At 33.2% G+C, this 20,486-nt stretch overlaps 2 protein-coding genes across 13 annotated transcripts in view; one reads left to right on the top strand and one right to left on the bottom strand.

The window, feature by feature from the left end:
- LOC126766257 (complexin) overlaps positions 1-20,486 on the top strand; it is a 364,713-nt gene that overhangs the window by 306,539 nt on the left and 37,688 nt on the right. For 9 of the 12 annotated variants that reach the window (XM_050484139.1, XM_050484136.1, XM_050484133.1 and 6 more), the window contains one exon: positions 18,736-18,893. In XM_050484139.1, the coding sequence (XP_050340096.1) occupies positions 18,736-18,893 (158 nt within the window). Of the gene's footprint in view, positions 1-2,498; positions 2,602-18,726; positions 18,894-20,486 lie in introns of those variants that run through there. The other 3 variants (XM_050484137.1, XM_050484140.1, XM_050484141.1) reach the window with 2 other exon arrangements.
- On the bottom strand, positions 3,975-6,845 carry LOC126766234 (uncharacterized). Its single transcript, XM_050484129.1, has 2 exons — positions 5,199-6,845; positions 3,975-5,131 (listed from the first exon to the last, which is right to left on the bottom strand). The coding sequence occupies exons 1-2, from the start codon at positions 6,169-6,171 to the stop codon at positions 4,206-4,208; spliced, it is 1,899 nt and encodes a 632-aa protein (XP_050340086.1). The 5' UTR covers positions 6,172-6,845; the 3' UTR covers positions 3,975-4,205.

The raw sequence follows: 20,486 nt of genomic DNA, 5'->3' as shown, positions 1-20,486 counted from the left end.
TTTATGTTATAAGAAAAGTTTTTGTGAAGGGTATATGTTTTTCAAACGCGTAGCATTTCCTCTTTGTAGCGTTTTAGCGCGCAGCGTTTCACCTTTGTATGCCATTGAAATTCTTAAAAATAATTTTAAAATGATTGTAATTTATTAATCGATAATTATCAGTTATCGAAAAATTTCGCAAAAAGCTATTGTTTGTTTTGTTCATTAAATAGGTTTTGAGGCTTAGTAAACAAATAACATTGAATTAATTATAATTTATTTTTCGATAATTATCATTTATCGATTTAATTGATTATCTATAAATTTCGATAAAAAATGTATTTCGTAAGTGTTGAACATTGGTAATTATCGTCTATCGATTATATTACTTATCCATAAATTTCGATAAAAACTATTGAAAGTTATTCGAAAAAAAATTATTGATAAAAAGTTTTGCAGCTAGTAGACAACCACACCTTTCAAAGTATTTCACAAATATGAGGTTATGTTAGGTGAAGCAGACTGTTGTTAAAAGCTTTCAGAGAGCATATATTCACTCAACTTTTGCTTAAAATGTTTGTCTCTTGCTTCAAAAACCTTTAGAATTCAGGGCAATACATTTATATAAATACTTGAAATTGTATATGTCATAAATTCTGGTAAAGTCTAATTTTAATGATTTCAATTTTTATTTGACTTTTAAATTTTAATTTAGAAAATTTATATTTTACAAAAGCTAGACCAATTTCTTACTCCTCAAATACTAACGCAAGCTCACAAACTAGTCAAGAACTGGCACATTGCTGGTAATCGGCCTGTATAAGGTAGCAAACCTGCATAAGCTGAAGCATTTCAACACATTACTTTCTCGCTTCAATCAAGCAGGCTGTCGAATAATCAAGCTAAGTGCCAACAGCAGCTAAAATGTGCCTTAAAATTTACGATTTTTCAGAGTTAACAACGAAAAAACGAACGCCAAGTGAAGTGAAGTGTGGCACAACGCCTTACACCTTACCTCACACTGCTACATAGCCATAGCACTCAAATGCCAATAAAGTCAGTGGCCACAACAGCGTTGCCACCAACATTGTCATGTTTATTAACTATTATATAATACGTTATTGACAAGTTGACAAGCACAATGCGGCAAGCACGCACACCACCCAACGCCAAACGGTACAACAACGATGTGGCAACCTGCAATTTGCTTCAGCCTTGCTGTGACTATTTATGGTATACAATTATAGTTGTTGTTGTTGGCTTCTTGTTGTTGCAGCACGTCAATATGCGTGGCAATCACTCAGTCATGCAACAAAATGTCGATTGGACGTCAAGCGCATAGCAATGCAGGTGGAAGAAAAGACGAAACAACAACAGGCCAAGAACCAAAATGTAATCGTGAGTGACAGCAAAGGTGAGCAGCCACAAGAGTTGCCGCTGAGATGTATTGGGTGAGCGACGAAAGTTTTCAAGCAATAAATTGGCAATAAAGTGTAACCAAGTTAAGTGCCACAGAACTTAACTGAGCTGGTCAGCAGCTGACTAGGTCGCCTAAAAATGCTGCTTGGCTGCTATTACATGCCTCCTTGTGCTTGCCACACTCAAGTCAACTGAATTAGAAAGGAAAGTGATTGAGCTGCCATAAGGTGGAGCGCATAACTGGACGACAAAGGCAGCAAAACGGTCGTAACAATAACGGAACATTGTTGGTTGCACAGCTACAAAGCAAGCAATCTTACACTCATGCTCTTACACACACATAAAAGCAATAGCAGCTATTGTTGTTATTGGTTTCAAAAGCAATTTAACAACAGCCGTCACATGAAGTACATATATTAAACTGACAACCACGGTGAATTATAACGGTAAACGACAATAGCAACAATGGCAGTTAAAAGCTGCACAGCAATGACAACAAAACCTGCGCTGCTATGCATTCACAACAACCACACATACACATGTGAATTTTGCGCCCATTTTAAATGGCCGGAAAGTTAGTCAGTGCGTATGAGTAACCACTGCGTTGCTAAGTGCACTTAACAACCCATCACACACCTCTAAACACATAGGCGCGGATACACATCGTGCTTTGAGCGAAATATAGACTCGACAAAACTTTCCCATTAAATTGGTTTTAATATTTTCAAACGAACTTTCTACTTGCCACAAAACGTCCCACAGCTGTGGCGGTATAATTCGTCAATTGCCTGCGCTCTGATTGCGTCACAGCGTGGCATGCATGCCATTCAGCTCACTTCAAGTGGGCGAGTCCACTTATTTTATTTACCGCTTTGTCTTTGCAACCTCCCACAGTAAATTTTCCCGTCAATTTTTAATGATTCGAAGCGGGGATGATTCGTGCCATTGGCTCTAACTGACAAACAACGCCAGCAGTTCTGTCAAACTCATAGCATTTTGTTGTTTTGCGTACTTTTTCTCATATTTTTTTCGAAATTTAGCGTTTCCTTCCAACTCGCTGTCCACTTTAATGACGCTGGTCAATGCCAGTTGCTAGTTACAGTCGTGCAATCGCGAATAAAAATCATATTGAAGCGCTTTAAGTGAGCTCAGTGCGTTCGAGTTTTTCAAAGGTGTTGCGTGATTTTTGTAAAATGATGCAAGGTGTGTTGGTTGCGGAAAAGTTTACTTAAAATTTGCAGTTTTCCGATTAAGTATTTTTCATTTTCGCAAATATTTTTCTATGGCTTCTGTGAGGTATTTAAAAAGCTAGAGTTTTCATAGCTTGCTTTGAGCAAAATAATAATTAAAATACCAACTAACATTGCCAATGGTTCCAAGTTAAAATTTTGCTCACAACCATTGTTGAGGGCCGTTAATATTTAAATATTCAATCATTAAAACGTTAAATAGATAATCTATTGTGTCTTTCGAAAATGTGTTTTTTCGTATTACGCTAAATTTTCTGGTAATTAAATGGGCTTATTAAACCAAGATTTGCGTTAAAAAGTGAAAGGTGATATAGTTTAATCTCATTTTTTTTAGAAATTAACAGAAAATTGCTTTTATTATTAATTTTTTTTTTCAAAATCTTATATCTGGAAAATCACCAATTAACCTAATTAATGTTTTTAAATAGCTTCTTTTTTAAGTTATTATTTCAACGAAATAGATCAAATTTTTTTTTCAAAGCTCTTCTTTAGAAATTTTTGCTTTTCGAAATACTTTCCTTTTGTGTCTTTTTTTTAATTTTTAATTTAATCAATGATTTTTTAAATATTTCCTATTTGAAGTTATTATATCAAAGAAATAAATCTTATTTTATTTTTCTTTGAAATTTCTGTTTTCGAAAATACCGATTTTCGAATTTTTTTTATTTATTTTTTTAAATTTTGCTCTTTTTGTAAATGTTATCTGACATTGTAATTTAATTTTTAATTTCTAGTTAATAAAATATTAAAAAAAATTTAATTTATTAAAAAATATTTTTAGAAAATTTTCTCAAAAATTTTTGTAATATACAGATAATTAATTAATGATTGGTACCATTAACAAAAACTGTTAAAATTACGCGCTTATTCTCAATTAATTGACAGCTGCCCCCTTCTTGAAGAAATGTGTCCTTCAATTGTCCCTAAGCACAACTAAACTTTAAAAAATATTTATAATAAAAGCAAAGTCAAACTTTCAAAAAATTTCAAAAATAAAAAAAATCGAAAGAAATTAACTAAACTTTAAAAAATAGTTATAATAAAAGCAAGGTCAAACTTTCAAAAAATTTCAAAAATAAAAAAATCGAAAGAAATTTAAAAAAAATATATATATATTTTTAACATTAAAAAATAAATATTAGGAATGAAATCAAATTTTAAAATTAAACATTTATTTTTAAGAATTAAATTTAGTTTTTAAATTAATTTTTAATTTTTGAAATTAATATTTTTAAATAATAAAAAAAAAATAATAATAAAAAATAATTTTTGATATTAAATTTTTTTTTTATATATCTCTCAATACTCAAAAGAAAAAATTCAATATTTTATTTGTTTTTATGTATATTATTTATAATTTTTTACTACACTCTACTTCTTAACATTTCATTAAATTGATTATATGTATATATGTACATCTGCCTCAATAGTACAAATACATAACAAAGCATCTTTAACTGCTGTAGGCTTACTAAACTAAAAATATTGAAAGCGAGCAAACAACGTCGTTACATTATTCGCTCTCAAGCTACATTCCATCTCATCAAAGCAACCTCGTCAGAGCACCTTGCAAGTGTTGCGCGCATTCAAATCATCTGTGGCGCGACAGCGGAATGCCTGCCGAAATTTCAGCGAATTGCGTAAATAACCCTTCAATAGCTGCTTCTGTGCCACGCTCTCGTAATCGCCGCACTCAGTCAGCACTGAGCCGATGTAGTAGAGTTTCGCCATGGATAATTGCAAGCGTCCAGCCGCCAAAAGCGTATCCAAGCGACGGACCAAACGTTCGTTACCCTGCTGCCATTGCTCATAAGTCTGCTGCGCCAAGTGCTGTGCCAACAGCTTCAACAGCAACTCATTCAGATTATATGGCAATTCAGCAGCACCTGATTGCTGTTGCACACACTGACGCAGTATGGCAAATTCACGTTCTGACTCCATGCTACGCCAAGCGCCTGCCGTCTGTGTCGTGCTGCCGCTAGCGATCATATGCTCAGCGAAGCGCTCGCCTACCAGCAGTTGACTTAGTGGTGTGGTTAGATTTTGCTGTTGCAACAATGCGCTAACGCTTACGAAGATGTGCATGAAATTCGCAGCAATTTGTGTGGTGTCCGCAATGCCGACGTTGCCTACGCGCGTAATCAGGCGTTGACTTTTGCCTTGCTGCGCGAGCATGCGTTGCACCTTCTCGAGGTTGCGGTAGAAATTGCGATTGCTGATTTGTAAATTGGCGTAATCGGCATCGAGGCTTTCATCGCCGTTGAGTGTGAGGTGCATGGCACGTCCGAGAAAGAGATGTGAGTTTTGCTGCGACATTTCGTCGATCCAAGCGGTGGGTAGCAGTGCATCGTCGTAAGCGCGTCCAATGTTAGAGTAGAGTTGCGCCATTTGCACCTTGTCCAGATAGGCGTGTTCCACAATGTGTTGGTGCACGGGCTCGAAAAATTGTTTCGCCAACTCTTGGCAGTGCGGGGCGCTTTTGTCTGGGAATGCGAGAGAAAGAACGCTATTATGATCTTACTACCTCAGGCTTATATAGCTACGACTTACCCATCAAGTAATCGATCCAAATCCAGTTGAGCAGTCGCGTCAATGTAGTCTGTTGTAGAAACTGGAAGAGCTTGCTTAATTTGTTCTTCTTATGTATCACCACCATATCTGTCGGTTTCAGCGACTTACCGAGTGTACTCTTGAAATACTTATCCCAATCGATCTGCACTGAAGCGCCAAAGTTCGAAGCCTTAAAATCAACATAATTATACTCTGTGTCGTCTTCTTGTTGCTCGTCTTTCAGTATTTCACGCCGATTTCTTTCGAAAGTCAATATTTCTAAGGCGATCAGTCTACCACGATCCACATCCACACCATATTCCGCAAACACCTCACCAACCAATTGCTCAAATTTGCGCAAAGTTGTGCGCATCACATCCTCCACTTGCAGATAGACGGTACGCTTGTTGGACTTAATCTCAACGCGTTGGGTGAAGAAATAATTTATACCGGCTTCATGAAATGCGCCAACAACATCCATCCAAGTCTTGCCTCGTCGACGTCGCAACATTGCCGCTGAACCATCGATCGCTGGCCAACCACCGCTCTGCTTATACATGAAAGACTCTTTCAGTTCCTCCACGGAGCGCGCATTCTTGCAAGAGTCATAGAATTGTTTTAGCTTGAGCTCAGCATCGAGCAAGTCCTCGTTATTATTGGCGCTCAGAAATTTGTCGAACTTCTCCTGTTCACGCTGCAAACGCGCCTCGAACTGTTCCTTCGTGCTGTTCACGGTCTTGCCACAGACATAGCCGTAGAAGTCCTGGCAGGGCCGCTTGTCAGTATCGAGCCAACGCTCCAGCTCGTATGAGAAGCGCAGCACCTCTGTCTCCACATTCACTTTGGGCACGCCGTTAACGGCGGAGGCTGCTTGCGCGGCGGCTGTGGGTATTGTTGCCGCCATGGCACATGGCGCCAGTAAAATATGCGAAATTAGCATAGCACCTAGTAGCCGACAACATGTTGATGACATTTTCACACTGGCGCTTAGCAGCTGGTATTCACGAGTAGCACGTAAATTTGTAGGTTGCTCTAAAGGGAGCACGCCAGTTTGAAAAAACCTCACCGCAGTGAACAAAATCTTTTGCTTTTATTTTCTTATTATTTTTCGAAAACTTTCAAATTAAAATACTTCGCTTCTCTTTTTCTCTCTTATGGCTTTTCCTCTGTCTGTCGATTTGCTGCACAGCACCCTCTTGCAATAAGAAATTTTAATTTCGTTTCGCACTTGTGGCCACAGCTGGTGGTAAGTAGAAGAAAAACAACAGCGCTGCTGATATTCTGATGTCCACCGGCGCGCGTTGCAGCACTTTTGTCCGCGCTTTCGAACGCCTTTTGTGCAACTAATGAGAAATTCCGCACTGAGTTTTTTTCCAGCGACGCCAAACCGCGAATTTTTGTGGCCTCAGCACCAAAACCGCTTGAAAAACAAAAGCGCAAAAGCAAAAAAAAATCAAATAAAAATTCGAATGCAGTGTGTGGAGAAGCTCAAAATGAGGTTTCCCTTCCGCTTTCGTTTTTACGCAAGTGATTTGGATTGTACATCGATATTTTTCCTTTCTTCACCACAAATATATGTATTTTGCAGTGTTTGAGTTAAAATTGAATTTCCGTCGCCTTGTCGCGATTTTGCTGCGGCTCAAATGATACTGAGCAGAGCTCAGCTTTATTTTAGTTGGCTTATTTGGCTTCTTACTACATGTGGAGGGCACAAACACCCTGACATGTGCATGTATATGTATGAGTCCGTAATGTATGTAAGTATATTATATTTCTAATATTTTTCCGGCCGGTGAATTAGATTAGTTAATTTCATCACTTGCAAAAGCCAGCAGAATTGTTTATATATTCTTATTGATAATGCCGGGTTGTCGCAGGTCACACTCATAGTTGATACACACTTCAGGTTTTATTATTTTTCGTGCGCTTTAGATTTGAATCGATTATATTTCTATATATAGCATATTTATGTAGCATGAATCACAGTGAAGGCGCTTTTCAGATTTTCTTATGACACAGAAATATTCATGGAGTGAAACGCTGTACGAAATTGTACAAATTAAGTTTCGAAAAGTTTTTTTAATTTCATCTAACTTAGTTTAATTTAATTTAATTTATTTTAATTTAATTTAAATTAATTTAATTTAATTTAATTTAATTTAATTTAATTTAATTTAATTTAATTTAATTTAATTTAATTTAATTTAATTTAATTTAATTTAATTTAATTTAATTTAATTTAATTTAATTTAATTTAATTTAATTTAATTTAATTTAATTTAATTTAATTTATTTAATTTAATTTAATTTAATTTAATTTAAATTTAATATTTTTTATTAATTTAATTTTACTTTATTTTTATAATAATTTTATAATAATTTTTTAACCCATCTGGTCACATATCACCCCAGCCTCATTAAAATTCAAACATACTCACATATGTATATGTATACTTATCTTCTTGTCGTACTCTGTCTACACAAAATTGATAAGAAAGTAATAAAAATGTCTCAAATGTAAAAAAATTAAAAAACGACAATGTAAACAATCAACCCAAAAAAGTGATCTTGACCGATATATCGTAATGTGATTGTGGAACATGTCTACGCTACGCAGTTCACATGGTGCTGATAAGGGCTCACCAAATAGTAACCACATGCACTGTAACAAATATACACATATAAATATATAATATATATAAATTTAGGTATATATGTATACGTGAAAGCCGATAGCTGATATTTAGTGCTTATCGCAACCAAATTATGCTTGTAAGAATTGTATTATGTCGTGAATATAACAATACTTCTGTTGCTCTTCAAAAAATCTATAAAGCAGCAGTAATTAATTGATAATAATATATAATTGCTGATAATAGGTTATAATAATATTGCTTTTAAGTGCAAGGTTCCAAATAATTTTAGGCCAATAAACATAAACAAATCGAAATGGCTCGAAAAAATTAGGGCGATATTTACTGCTTCATACTTATATAATCAAGTATTTAAAATGCTTTATTTTTATTATTATTTTTTTTATGAAATTTTTGAAATAATAAAAATTCTCACTATTAACATTATTCAGCAATTTGCTTAAGGAAAAATCAAAAAAAAAAATAACAACTGACCTCTGGTAATTTTTGTTAGTCCAGGCTGCTTCTGCATGCGAAATACTTTTTCCTTGAAAATACTTTCATAAACAAATGTCAATTTTCGACTTCCTTTCTAGTTTCGCCGAAGGTAGCTGTGTCTTTAACCACTCATTAGACAACTGGCATTTCTCAGTAAGCTGCAAGTCAAAAGAGAAATAATAAAAGGAATGAACAGCAGTTAAATTGGAAAAAACTCTTTATGCAAAGTGAACTACTTGTTATAGTTGGCCTACATAATTTTAGCAGATAACTACAAAATCATTACTACTACACCCTAAAAGTTATAAATTTTTTAGAACTATTCTTGTTATTTCTTAATCCAAGTCGCACACCAGATGTGAGGGAATTTTTCAGAAATCGTAACTTATAATTATAAACATTAAAAATATACGCAAAATTAATATTACTACATTCTAAAGGTAGTCAGTTATTTATTTAACTTTGTGTACTTTTCAAGCAAAGTCGCACACCCTGTGTGGGTTAAAAATAACCGGAAAATCAATAATATTATACTTGGAAGGTAGGAAATTGTTTTTTTTTTTAATATGTTCGTACTTTTTCAATCGAAATCGCTCACCTGATGTGATGCATATCTTTCTGAAATTATAACTTTCAATTATAATCGTTGAAAATAACCGCGAATTCAATAATATTACACCCTAAAGGTAGGCAACTATTTTTTTCAACTGCGTTCGCACCATTTCAATCGAAGTCGCACACCTTAATTGGAGATTTTCATTCTAAATTTAAGGAGTTGTGCAGCTGTTTGTCTTACTTTTATTCATTTTGCTTTTCTGCCTTGAAAATTAGGACAAACTGAAAAGAAAATAACAGACAATATAAATTTTTATTAAGAAATGAATTTGAAAAATTACGTCTAATAGAAAAAGTTAATTCCTCTTCAGTCTATAGAGAACCAAAAACTAAACCAACTTTATACTGAAGTTTTCCGGCTATTTTATTTTATATTTCATTAGTTAGTGCCAAGCTTTGAGGTTTTCTTTATTATAGCAAATAAAGAACTTGCTGCGCTACTAATTTAAGCGCCTAATCAGCACACCAAATGATAGCTCAGCCCATATACTTTTATTTCAAGCATAAATTTCTTGAAAGGAATATGTTTTTAGAGCACTGCCATACCATTTTCTAGCCTTTCAGAGCATTTTCACTGCAGTAAGAGTATGTGTGCTTACTTCTTCTGTGTGTGTGCCCCCATTTTCCTCTACTATGTATCTCTTAATTGGCAGCCAAATAAAATTCAGCGTAACTTATTATACAACCAGCTGCCTATTTACACGCACACACACACTCACATATAAATCGCATTCATGCCTTTTATTTATTCAAGCTTTTCACCGCTGCCTGCATTGTTTCGTTGTTTTACTTGTATATTTGTGTGTGTTTGCGTTAATTTGCTACGAAATTGCTACGTGTTTTCCTACCACTTTACCCAACGCGTACACAAACTGTTTATCTGTGAGTTGTTGCTTTTGTTGTTTGTTCTTACTGCCGGCAAGCAAATGTAGCGTAATTGAAAAACTGACCGCCTCATCAAAATGTAATGAGCAAAAAATTGCAAATTCCTTACCGCCTACGGTAAGAACGTTGGACGAGTTATCACAGTGGATTCGCCGAAGCGTTGCCCGGTTTTATTCACAGCATTTTTTATTCATAACATTTTTGTGAACCTTTTTCTTTTCAAATTTACCTTTGCGACGCTGCCATATTTCTTTTAACTTGAGTGGAAAACCCTCGGTTTCGCTCAACATAACTGTTTGTATGCGGCTATATATGTGTGTGTTTGTTTGCGTTTTTGCACACATTTGCCTTTGGCCAAAAGTGAATGATTGTTTACTGCAATTTCTGCTCATTTTTTCCGCTAATTAAAGACAGGAATTCTCTTAATTGGCTCGCCATATTTTCTATATTTTTTGTTATTGTTGTATACACGCACACAGCAAGCCAGCAATTTGTAAGTTTGCGAAGAAAAACAGCACGAAAGGGTGCAAAAATAGCGCAAATTCGAAAAAACATAATTTTCTTTCGCAAACACTCGGCCTTGTTTACTCGGTTGGCAATTAAATGACCAACTATTTGCTGGGCAATGCTGTGTGCGCTTTCATGCTGTTGTTTACCTAACAATTCTGCGGCATTTTTTTTACACAAAAGTACACATGTATTTCATAATTTTTATACTTTATTTTGTTATGGATTGTTGTTTGCTTTTATGCAGCAATAAAAATATGAATAAAAATATTTTTTCAGAGAATAAAAATATTGAATACTTTATATATAAAGTATATAATTGTGTGTGTGTTATAAATTCCTGGCAGCATCAGCTGTTCATTTTCATGCCAACACTTTTTTCTTCAGCTTCGCTTCCAACTAAGCGCCCTCGAGTGCTTGGTTAGCCGCGCTTGATATGTAAGCACAGCTGTGCCTGTTTGCTTGCCGCTTAGCAAACGAGCCACTTGACCCACTCGGTCCACATAAACCACTTATGAGCATATCGCGAAAGCCACTTAGTAACTGACCTGTAACATACCTAGCAATATTAGCATAGCAGTATGCATATAATTAAATATACAAACATATTTACATGCATATATATAGTATATTTACGCACATAAAGCAAAATATATGTATATGAATAAAAACCTTTCACAACACTGCATGCCTTATGATAGCCTTACGTTCTTTCCCGTCCACCTCTCTATTGCACTGCTTGCAATCATTCCCTGCTTCGCATGCTTTTCCAGCACTTAAGTGTATTCTTCGGTGTTTGGTGAACTGAAAGCTTTTCAAATCGATTTTTGTTTTTATCTTTTGTGCTATCTGCTTTACTCCTGCTTTCTTCGTGCTTAATGTCCAACCCTCTTCATTGCAAAGCCACTAACTGTCATAGTTATATGGTTATATTGCTTCAAGTTGGTTGGTTCTATATATAGGAATGTTTGTATGTATGCAAGTATATTGCCCTCAATAATACCTGGTATACGTAGAATGGTTATGACGCAAACCGAACAAAGAGTCCAGGCAAAGCACTCTTTTCATTTGTGTCAAGTCAATGGCGGCCGTTCAATTGAATTGTAAACATCAATGAGACGCTTTTCCCCATTTATGGGCGATATATATCACAAAGTAGAAATAACACGTAATTCATATTTCGTTTGATGTGGAAAATTATACAAAATTGCGTACAGACGATTATGAAAGGGATATTCGTAAAGGATCAATAATGCAGTGCCTGCAGGGAAATATAATAGAAATATAGTATATATAGAAATATAGGAAATATAGTATAGATATTTATAGTGCATATGTATATAGGAGCTTATGTAAAAGATTCTTCGGCTATAGCGCTATACAACTTGATAGCGTAAAGCAAAGGTTTCTGTTATAATAATTAATGCAGTATACTTCCATATATGCTTCTATTGAATATACATATGTAGTTTTAAAATACTAATGAAATAGAGAGGCGTCCTATTAAAAGGATGATAGCTTCGAACAATAAGTCAATGGAGGATATTAATGATATTTATTTTGTGAAAAGTTATATAGTGACGAATCGAACAAACAAAGTGCATAAATCCGAGAGGCAGACAGTTTTTGCACTTTGTTCAGGCAATCATCACCGTTATATAACCCTTTATATCGTCACCTAAAATGCAAAATAACGAAACATCACTTTTTTTAAGTTTATAGACGAAGGAAAATGATTTAATAGAAACTCTCATATTGAAACAAAATTTTGTTTCTGGTTATAAAATTATTATACATTGATTAGATCTGACAGGGGAAGCTGAACGTTTCATGCTAAATATATTTAATATGATGTAGTGAATCGAGAGCTGTAAAAACTCAATTTCGATCTTTTTGATGATACGTTGTTTTGAATTTTTGATGACGGTATACTTATATACAAATCTGAAAAAATGTTTAGATCAAACGTCTATAGCATATAGCTTGTATGCCACCGACTGATGAAAATCAAGCTCTTCATGAAGGCCACTTATTTCATACTAAGCAACCTTAATTCGACATGAAGGTTGTTCATATCAAATAACGAAGCTAGATGCAGCTAGCGAAATGGTTTGGTTGGATTTTAGTTTTTTTAATCAGTTATGTTTTGAAACTCATTTCAAATTGAAAATTAAATTTTTTTCATGTTTTTAATATTTTTTATACATTTTTCTTGAATTGCACCATTTTGTTAAAAGGTAAAACTATTCATGCTTTTAGTATTTTTTTTTGTAATTTTTCTAGATTTGTTTTCTTCTAAAGCAAAAGCTTTACTTAATTTAAGAATATGTAATATTAAAATGATATATCGTAGGATAAAATATTATTTTTTATAAAAAAAAGTCAGACATCCATCTATACCTACCTTGCGGCGTAAAAATAATAGCTGAAGCATTCACAAAACTTAAACAAAAACTACATAAAACATAAAAGACTTACTAAATGCGATTAGATTTCTTTATTCTAGAAAATTTGTGGTAATTCAGCAAGCTCTGAATTTTCTGGATTATTTAATGTTTAAAATTATCTAGCTAAAAAAAACTAAAATCACCCACTTAAGCAGATTATTCACACAAAAAATAGTGAAAAGATAATAACAAGCAATGCCTTTGATATTTTTTAATCCACAAAAGCAATTTAATTCGGTATTTTAATATTGAAAGCATGTGTTTAGTATTTGGCAATAAAATTAAAATATTTATTTTCGTGTGTATTTTAAAAAATTTTGCAGTAAAAGCTGGCTACACTACCGCAAGCAATACATACATACTTAAACAAATGCATTTTTTTGACTTTTTGCTTTTTCTAAAAGCGTTTTAAGCGTTTTCCGCAAAAATAAATATTTGCTTTTGAATTTACCATGGAATAACATGAGCTCTGCAGCAAAAGCTCCAAATCAAATAATTCAAGCTGCAGCTTCAACGCATAAAAAATTATAGAAAACAAAATGGCCAATATTTTAAATTACTAGTGTGTGCATACAACACACTAATAATATGCAGATTTAAGAACAAATAAAATATTTGATTTTGTGAAATCCTTTAGAGCGCGCATTGGCATAAAATGAGCAAATGGAAGCAAATAACTGAAATACATTCATACGCTTATACATATGTACATAGTATTTTGAAGCAGATTTAAAAAATTCAAGAACCTTTCATGCGAACACATTACACATTTAAAAATACATCTCTCTTTTTAGAACAACAGTAAAAGAGATAAACTCAAACGATTATTGTGTAGATGCATACATACAAGTAACATTATAGTAAATATAGCCGCAAATATTTTAACTACCTGCGCATAAGCATAAATAAAATAATAACCACAAATTCACGCAAATTTGACCAAAAATTTTTTTGCTTACATGCATACATACACATGTACATATGTCAGTCTATTAACGCTTGGACAGCAGCTTACCGCGATTTAATTTTGCTTAACAAGCTCTGCCAACGAGTTAAATGCGGTTGTTTAACGATTTGTTGACAAGCATATAAAAATAAAAATTTCAATTTAATTTAAAATGCGCATAATCTATCCATAAGCATTTAACTTTTAATGAACCTGCATAGTTAGACATATTTCTGGTGAAAATTTTCAGAGATTTTCGCTGCAAAAGCAAAAAGAACATACCAAATTTAATACTATAAATCGTTGCCAAAATGCCAAAAAACGTAACATCACTTTTCATAAGTTTACAGGCGAAGGAAAAGCGATATAATAGAAATCACTCTATATTGAAACAAAATTTGATTTTTGGTTATAAAATGATTATACTTGTATATTGGTTATATCCGACAGCGGAAGCTGAAACCTATTTACTTATAACTCCACGTCGTTTTTGCAAAAGATAGTGCGCTTTTGGTGTATCCGAATCTAACATTGACATGTTTCATTTCCAAAACAATAACCAAAATGTTTGAGTCGATCCATAAGAAATGCTAAGATCCCCTGCTATATTGCCATCAAAGCAATACGACGTTTTTCAAGCACTATTTCCTTAACTTTTTCGATGGTATCGTCATTAACTAAAATGAATAGACGACTCTACCGAGACAAATTTTCGATGACTTTACGACCTTCACTGACTGATCTGTGCCACTCAAATACTTTGCTTCCCCAAATCTTCTGCACTATTTTTAACGGTTGCTTAGGCGTGATTCCATTGGAAACACAAGGCTCCGAGTTTAGTATTGGAAAATATTACAGATAAATATAAATATAAATCCCTAATTTATTGCGCCCAACCATATTAATTCCCTTTCCAAAAAATTGGTATATGAAACTAGCCAAAATATATATGTACATGTATGGAATATATCGTTACCTAAATGCACAACAACGTATCATCTAAAAAATTAATATTGAGTTATTTATTGCTTACGATCTACATCTTATTATATATATGTATGCATAAAATTTTAATATTTCGATTATTAAATGTAACTAATATATAACCATTTTGTAACCGAAACCCAAAATATGGTTTCAAAAGAAGTGGTGTCTATTATCCTTTGCCTGCAGACTTACGAAAAGTGATGTTTCGTTAAGTTCTTTTGCCTTTAAGGTGACGATATGTATCATTTGTTGGATTAATAAGTACGGCTGAAAATATTTGAAAAAGCGTTTCCAAGTAAGAACTGCTGATTTTTTGGACAAAAGATTGTAAAATCATGAGTGAAAATTTGTTGTCTAACCACTTATAAAAGCAGTTGAGTAATACAACATATTTATTCACTTGAAATAGAGAGTTGGTTGTACGATATTTTCATGAGTTTTAATAAGTTTAAAACTCCGAAATAGTTTTTCTATAGTAAAACCAAACTAATGGCTAATTTTCTGAGCTAAAATTTAATTTAAAACACAAGTACTAGAAAATATATGCAGACATAACATATTTATATGCTTTCTATATGAACACATACTTCCCAAAAATTATGAATTAACTCCAAACTAACCAACAGTCATCTATTTAGAACGATAAAGTTTGCTTATATATTTTTTTGTTGTACGCGTTAATTTAAAAATTTTAACAAGTTTTTTACAAGTGCAAAACCTCATTAAAGCAACTATTCACAACCAAGAGTTGAAAGCGCCTTCGCATATGCAATATTTGTAGTCAAAAATGCTATTAGGAGTACTTTTCTCAAAATACTAATATTTCCCATGAATGAAACAGCAAAAACACAATCAAATCAAATCCAAACAAAAGTGCCAACAATCAGCACCCCATCCAATTCATCAGTCAAACTTTACGTAATTAAGTCAATTAAAAACACTTGAGTTCAAAAACTGTTGACTTTTATGGGAGTTGTTGCGTAGTTTTGAATTATGAGCTTGAAGGCGGCAACCAACTCAATGACCAAATCAACTGAGCCGACTCGCTTGACTGGTAATTTACACCATTATTAAGTTTCATTGCAGATTGCTGTTGGTGTAATGCTCTGCGCACCCACTTCTTTGGCCCGTGCTGCCTTGAATAGCTTATAATTGTATATTAAATTTTCAACTACAGATATATTGCCACTCAACCCCACCTTCGACAGGCAGTGTAGTAAATTTGACAGTCAACTTGAATGGTCGGATTGATTTCAACTTTAGCCTCTGCAGTAAACACAAACGCAGCAACCCACTCGGAGATGCCTGCGGGGCACACTTTGGCACTCGACTTGAAGCCAGGAGCAGCAGCAGTAGCAGCTAGCACTCATTAGGGCATTAGAAAGTTTTTGGCGCAATAACAAAGCATTACTTTTAATTAACTTAAATATTGTGCAAGGCAACAAATGTAATTAGTGAAAGAAGCATCGTAAAAGGAAATTCACTTTAATGGTGTGAGTGGCATATGCTGCGAAATTTAAAAAGTTAGTGTGGCGTAAAAAGTTTTCCTATCAAGTTTTCGTTGCACATGCACATAAATTGCCATTTAATGAAATTAATGCGGACAAATGTAATTTAGTAAAATCCAATATGTATTTAATTAAAATTGCATGGATTTTAGTAGTAATTTGCTGAAGTTGGCGGTTATAGTGTTACCAGAGAGTTTTTACTTGAACACTTGCATTGAAGTCCTTTGTGGTGCCAAGAGGTCTTAGATATGGTTCAAAATGGTCTAAAAATGTATATCTTTATGCCTATCCGAATATGCTGAAATGGATATAATAGAGCTCAGCCTATTCGGCCATTGCACTCAACGTGTAATATACAAGAGTCTGACAAACGGTGTATTTAGGAAACTGGAACAGCCGTGAAGAAGCTATTGAGCTATTCATTCCTATTGGAGATTGTATTACATCTGATTTTTTACGGGCTCCAAAGAATACACGACTGAATCTTCTCCACAATTCTTAAGAAAAATATAAGAATTTTAAACTACCTCGTAGACACCAAAATTTCTGAAAATCTATTTTAGTGTGAGATAAGATATTTTGGTAAAAGTTTTTTTATAAAAAATGTTGTTTTTAAAAAGTAATTTTTGTTCGAAATAACAATACATTGTATATAATATGTAAATAATATGCATTTATGATTGCAATTAAATTATTTATTAAAAACCAAAAATTATTTAAAAACAAATTTTTAAATAATTATTTTCAATAAAATTTATTTTTCCAAAAAAAAAAATGTTTTTTAAAAAAGTTTCAAATTTATTTTCTATGTACATACAGAAATTTTAATGATTTACCAATTGAAAGAGTATTTTCTCTCAAAATAATCCGCAAGATATTGCTTATTTGTGGCCTACATTTCGGCGCTCAATAAAATTTTCTTAAACACAATATTGGGGGCACCCATATGTAGGCTAAGCTGCAATGAAAATGCGATTTATGTGTTTTATAAACACTTCAACGGTCCGAATAGGTCGAACGCTGTTTCTGAAAACTATGACATTCAACAATTTTTGGTTGATTATAGTTATTGCAGTTAGATATTAAGGGTTTCACAAAACAGTTAATGACTCGAACCTAAAAAAGCGCCTGTGCTTAAGCAAAAAACATTAAAAATAACAAAAAATAATATAAACCGCCCTTCACACAGACAATAAATTTCAATTGTCAGATTTATTTGTTTAAACTGTCATATTGAATTCAAATTAACATTACAACAAACGCAATTAAATACATATTTTTTCGAAAACAATATTTTTTACTGCAGCACTAGTGAATATATAAAAAAACATAATATTTACTTAATGAGCGTTCATTTAACAATTTATAGATGTTCAAGCATGTTAAGCGCTTGGCTTGTGGTTGAACGCATTAAAAATGCATTGTGTTTGCCATAATTCATAATATTAACACAAGTTAAGAGAAAAAAGGATAATATTTAATACCATAAATAATTTAAATTCATGACAAACAATTTTGCAAAAAAATGGCAACAATAGTGAACAGTTGTAAATCAGTGGCGCTAAACCAATACGCAAGTATTTACATATGACTTCAGATTCAACACAAAAATTTTTTTGTAGAGAAATAGTTTCAAATTTTTGTACGGCATATCATTTTTATAGCCTATTAGACAACAACGACAAACAATAAAACAATTAAACCTTTCTCTGCAACCAATCGGCTGCATTTGCGCAAATTAAATTCATATTTTGGAGACGTGTCCTGCCACAATGCCACATAACCGCATAATGCTGCTCAATACTCTTGAAGCTTATCAGACAACCAGCTTGAAACAATGGCTTTGTTTAGCGCGCATACACATAAACAATTATTTTGCCTTTGCTTTTCATACAAAGAAGTGTGTGCAACATTGAGATAAGCCCACATGCAAATTTATATGTACGTGTGTGTGATATGTATACAAATGTAATTTAAACAAACGCTATTGTGCTATAAATTTAGATAATATTTAGTGATAAGTTTGCGCCTTGATATATGCTAAGAAAAACCGCATGCCTAATGAATGCTTTGTTTATTCAATTCAATCAACTTCAAATATGTCAGATACTTGTCTCTGCGCTGGTTTAAATTAATAAAAAGAGATTGGATGCTCTGAGAGCTATCATTTATACATGAAAGCAGTATTTATTTAATTTGCAAGGTAAATAAAAGTCGGGAAATATGCAGATTTAAAGATATTTGCAAAAATATTTAATATGCCAATAGTGAAAACTGAAGATAACTAAATTTCATTGACTTAAGAAGTTGGCTTTTATTAAACTTAAATGCGATTTAATCCCATTTGCTAAATAAACGAAATAATGCTTAATACGGTGTCTTTATATTAGTATAAGCTTGCTGATCATATTATATATATTATATTCAATTTATATTAATTTTATTTCATTTTAATACAAAATATTTGAAAACTAATTTCAAATTTCATTCTTCTCTTCCCAGGCGCCGTAGGTGGTGATGGCGGTGATGATGGTGACGATAAGGAAAAGGCAGAGGAGGAGGAGAGAGAGCGTCAGGAGGCCATACGTGAGGCCGAAGAACGGCGAAAGGAGAAGCATCGTAAGATGGAAGAGGAGCGCGAAAAGATGAGACAAGATATTCGTGATAAGGTAAATAATAGTTAGAATTGAATTTTAAAAAATAAAAAAAAGCTTTGAAACCAAAGTTTTTTTTATATAAAATGTATTAGTAAAATGTTAAAGAAAGCAAGAAATAATTTCTTGGAATATTATGTAAAAGAAATATTGCTCAAAATACACCGTCTTTTGTAAGTATAATTTGCTTGAGTCTCTTGCTAGAGTAGAGAAATTTCATTTGGAAGTGGGTTTTAATGATAATATGATCTATGTAAATACTAAACGAAAAATATAATAATAAATAAAAATTCTTTTTTAAATTTATATTTCTGGCTTCCATAAAACAACAACTTAAGAACAAATAAAATATATTTTACAAAAGTATTAAAATAATACACATAAACACTTTAGAAACCCAAAAGCTTTATTTACAGCTTTAAGCTAAAATCCGTAAATTCTAACCAGCAATTATTGCACACGGGAAATTTGTGTAATTCATGCGCGAACACTTTACTCCCAAAACTCTATTTACACTTTGAAAATTAAATGGCTTTTGGCAAAAACCCGGCATAACACCACGAAAAGCGCTGCATAATAGCGAAATGCATGCAAAGCACTTATTTGAATGAACATAAATACCACTCTTTTTACTGACCCTCCATTTAGTGGCTTAAGCTGCGCGCGCGCTGAACTTTCACGAAGCCGTCGACAACACGTTCAATTTGAGGGCATGGAAAGTTTTTGCCAGCAAAAGTTGGCGAAAGTATGATGGCAAAAAAAAGTATGCGCCAAAATTGCAACTCTGAAACTCTGTCAGAGAATGAAGTAAAAACTCATAAATTGTTGCCAACGTTGGCAGTTGGTGGGCTGCGCCTGCTTTTATGCAACGTTTCATGCATTAAACTGCGTCGCTATTGTCAGTAGTTCGCATTTTTGCACTTCCTATTCTCATAAGCTGTGGTGTCTGCTGTTTTTAGCCGCTATCATGGCTGTTTAACGTGTTGCTTAACAACTTCCGTTGCCACTAACACCAACACCATTAATGTACTAGGTAAAGTCGGTGTTAACAGGCAGCTTGTTTTGTGCGCCAAACGCTTGCCTGAAAATATATAAATACACTTTTTGTTGCTATTGTTTTTCAAAGACTTGTACAGAGCGTGTTTCGTCTTTTCTATAACCGGAAAAATACAGACGTCTAGCGAAATGTGGTTGAAGTGCATGAGTTATTTTTCTTTAAAATAGTTTGCAGTGGCACTAAATTTTTCCCATTTAATTAAAAAGATAATGAACAAATATTAGAATTTCATAATTTTTACAGCTTTAATTTACAGGAATTTAAAAAATGATTTTTTTTTTAATAAATTTTTACTATTTTCTTTAAAAAAAAGATTTTTGGTCTTTTTCTTTAAGATATTCAAATTTTGTAATTTTCCACTTTATTCCATACATTTTTTTTGCTTACTCTGCTTTCCTCTACTGTTCTTCACGTTCCAGTTTTCTTCCCTTAACTTTCGTAAAACTTGCGGCTGTAAATTTTGTCAACCAATCGTGAAAACTTTCTCATTAAAAAACTTTCAGTAAAAGAAAGTTCTTTTGGCACTGCAGTTACCATACATTTGAAAATGT

This window comes from Bactrocera neohumeralis, chromosome 2, assembly GCF_024586455.1.
Source record: "Bactrocera neohumeralis isolate Rockhampton chromosome 2, APGP_CSIRO_Bneo_wtdbg2-racon-allhic-juicebox.fasta_v2, whole genome shotgun sequence".
NCBI classification, from domain to species: Eukaryota; Metazoa; Arthropoda; class Insecta; order Diptera; family Tephritidae; genus Bactrocera; species Bactrocera neohumeralis.
Note: the sequence above shows the minus strand (reverse complement) of the source record. Positions and strands in the feature narration are given on the sequence as shown.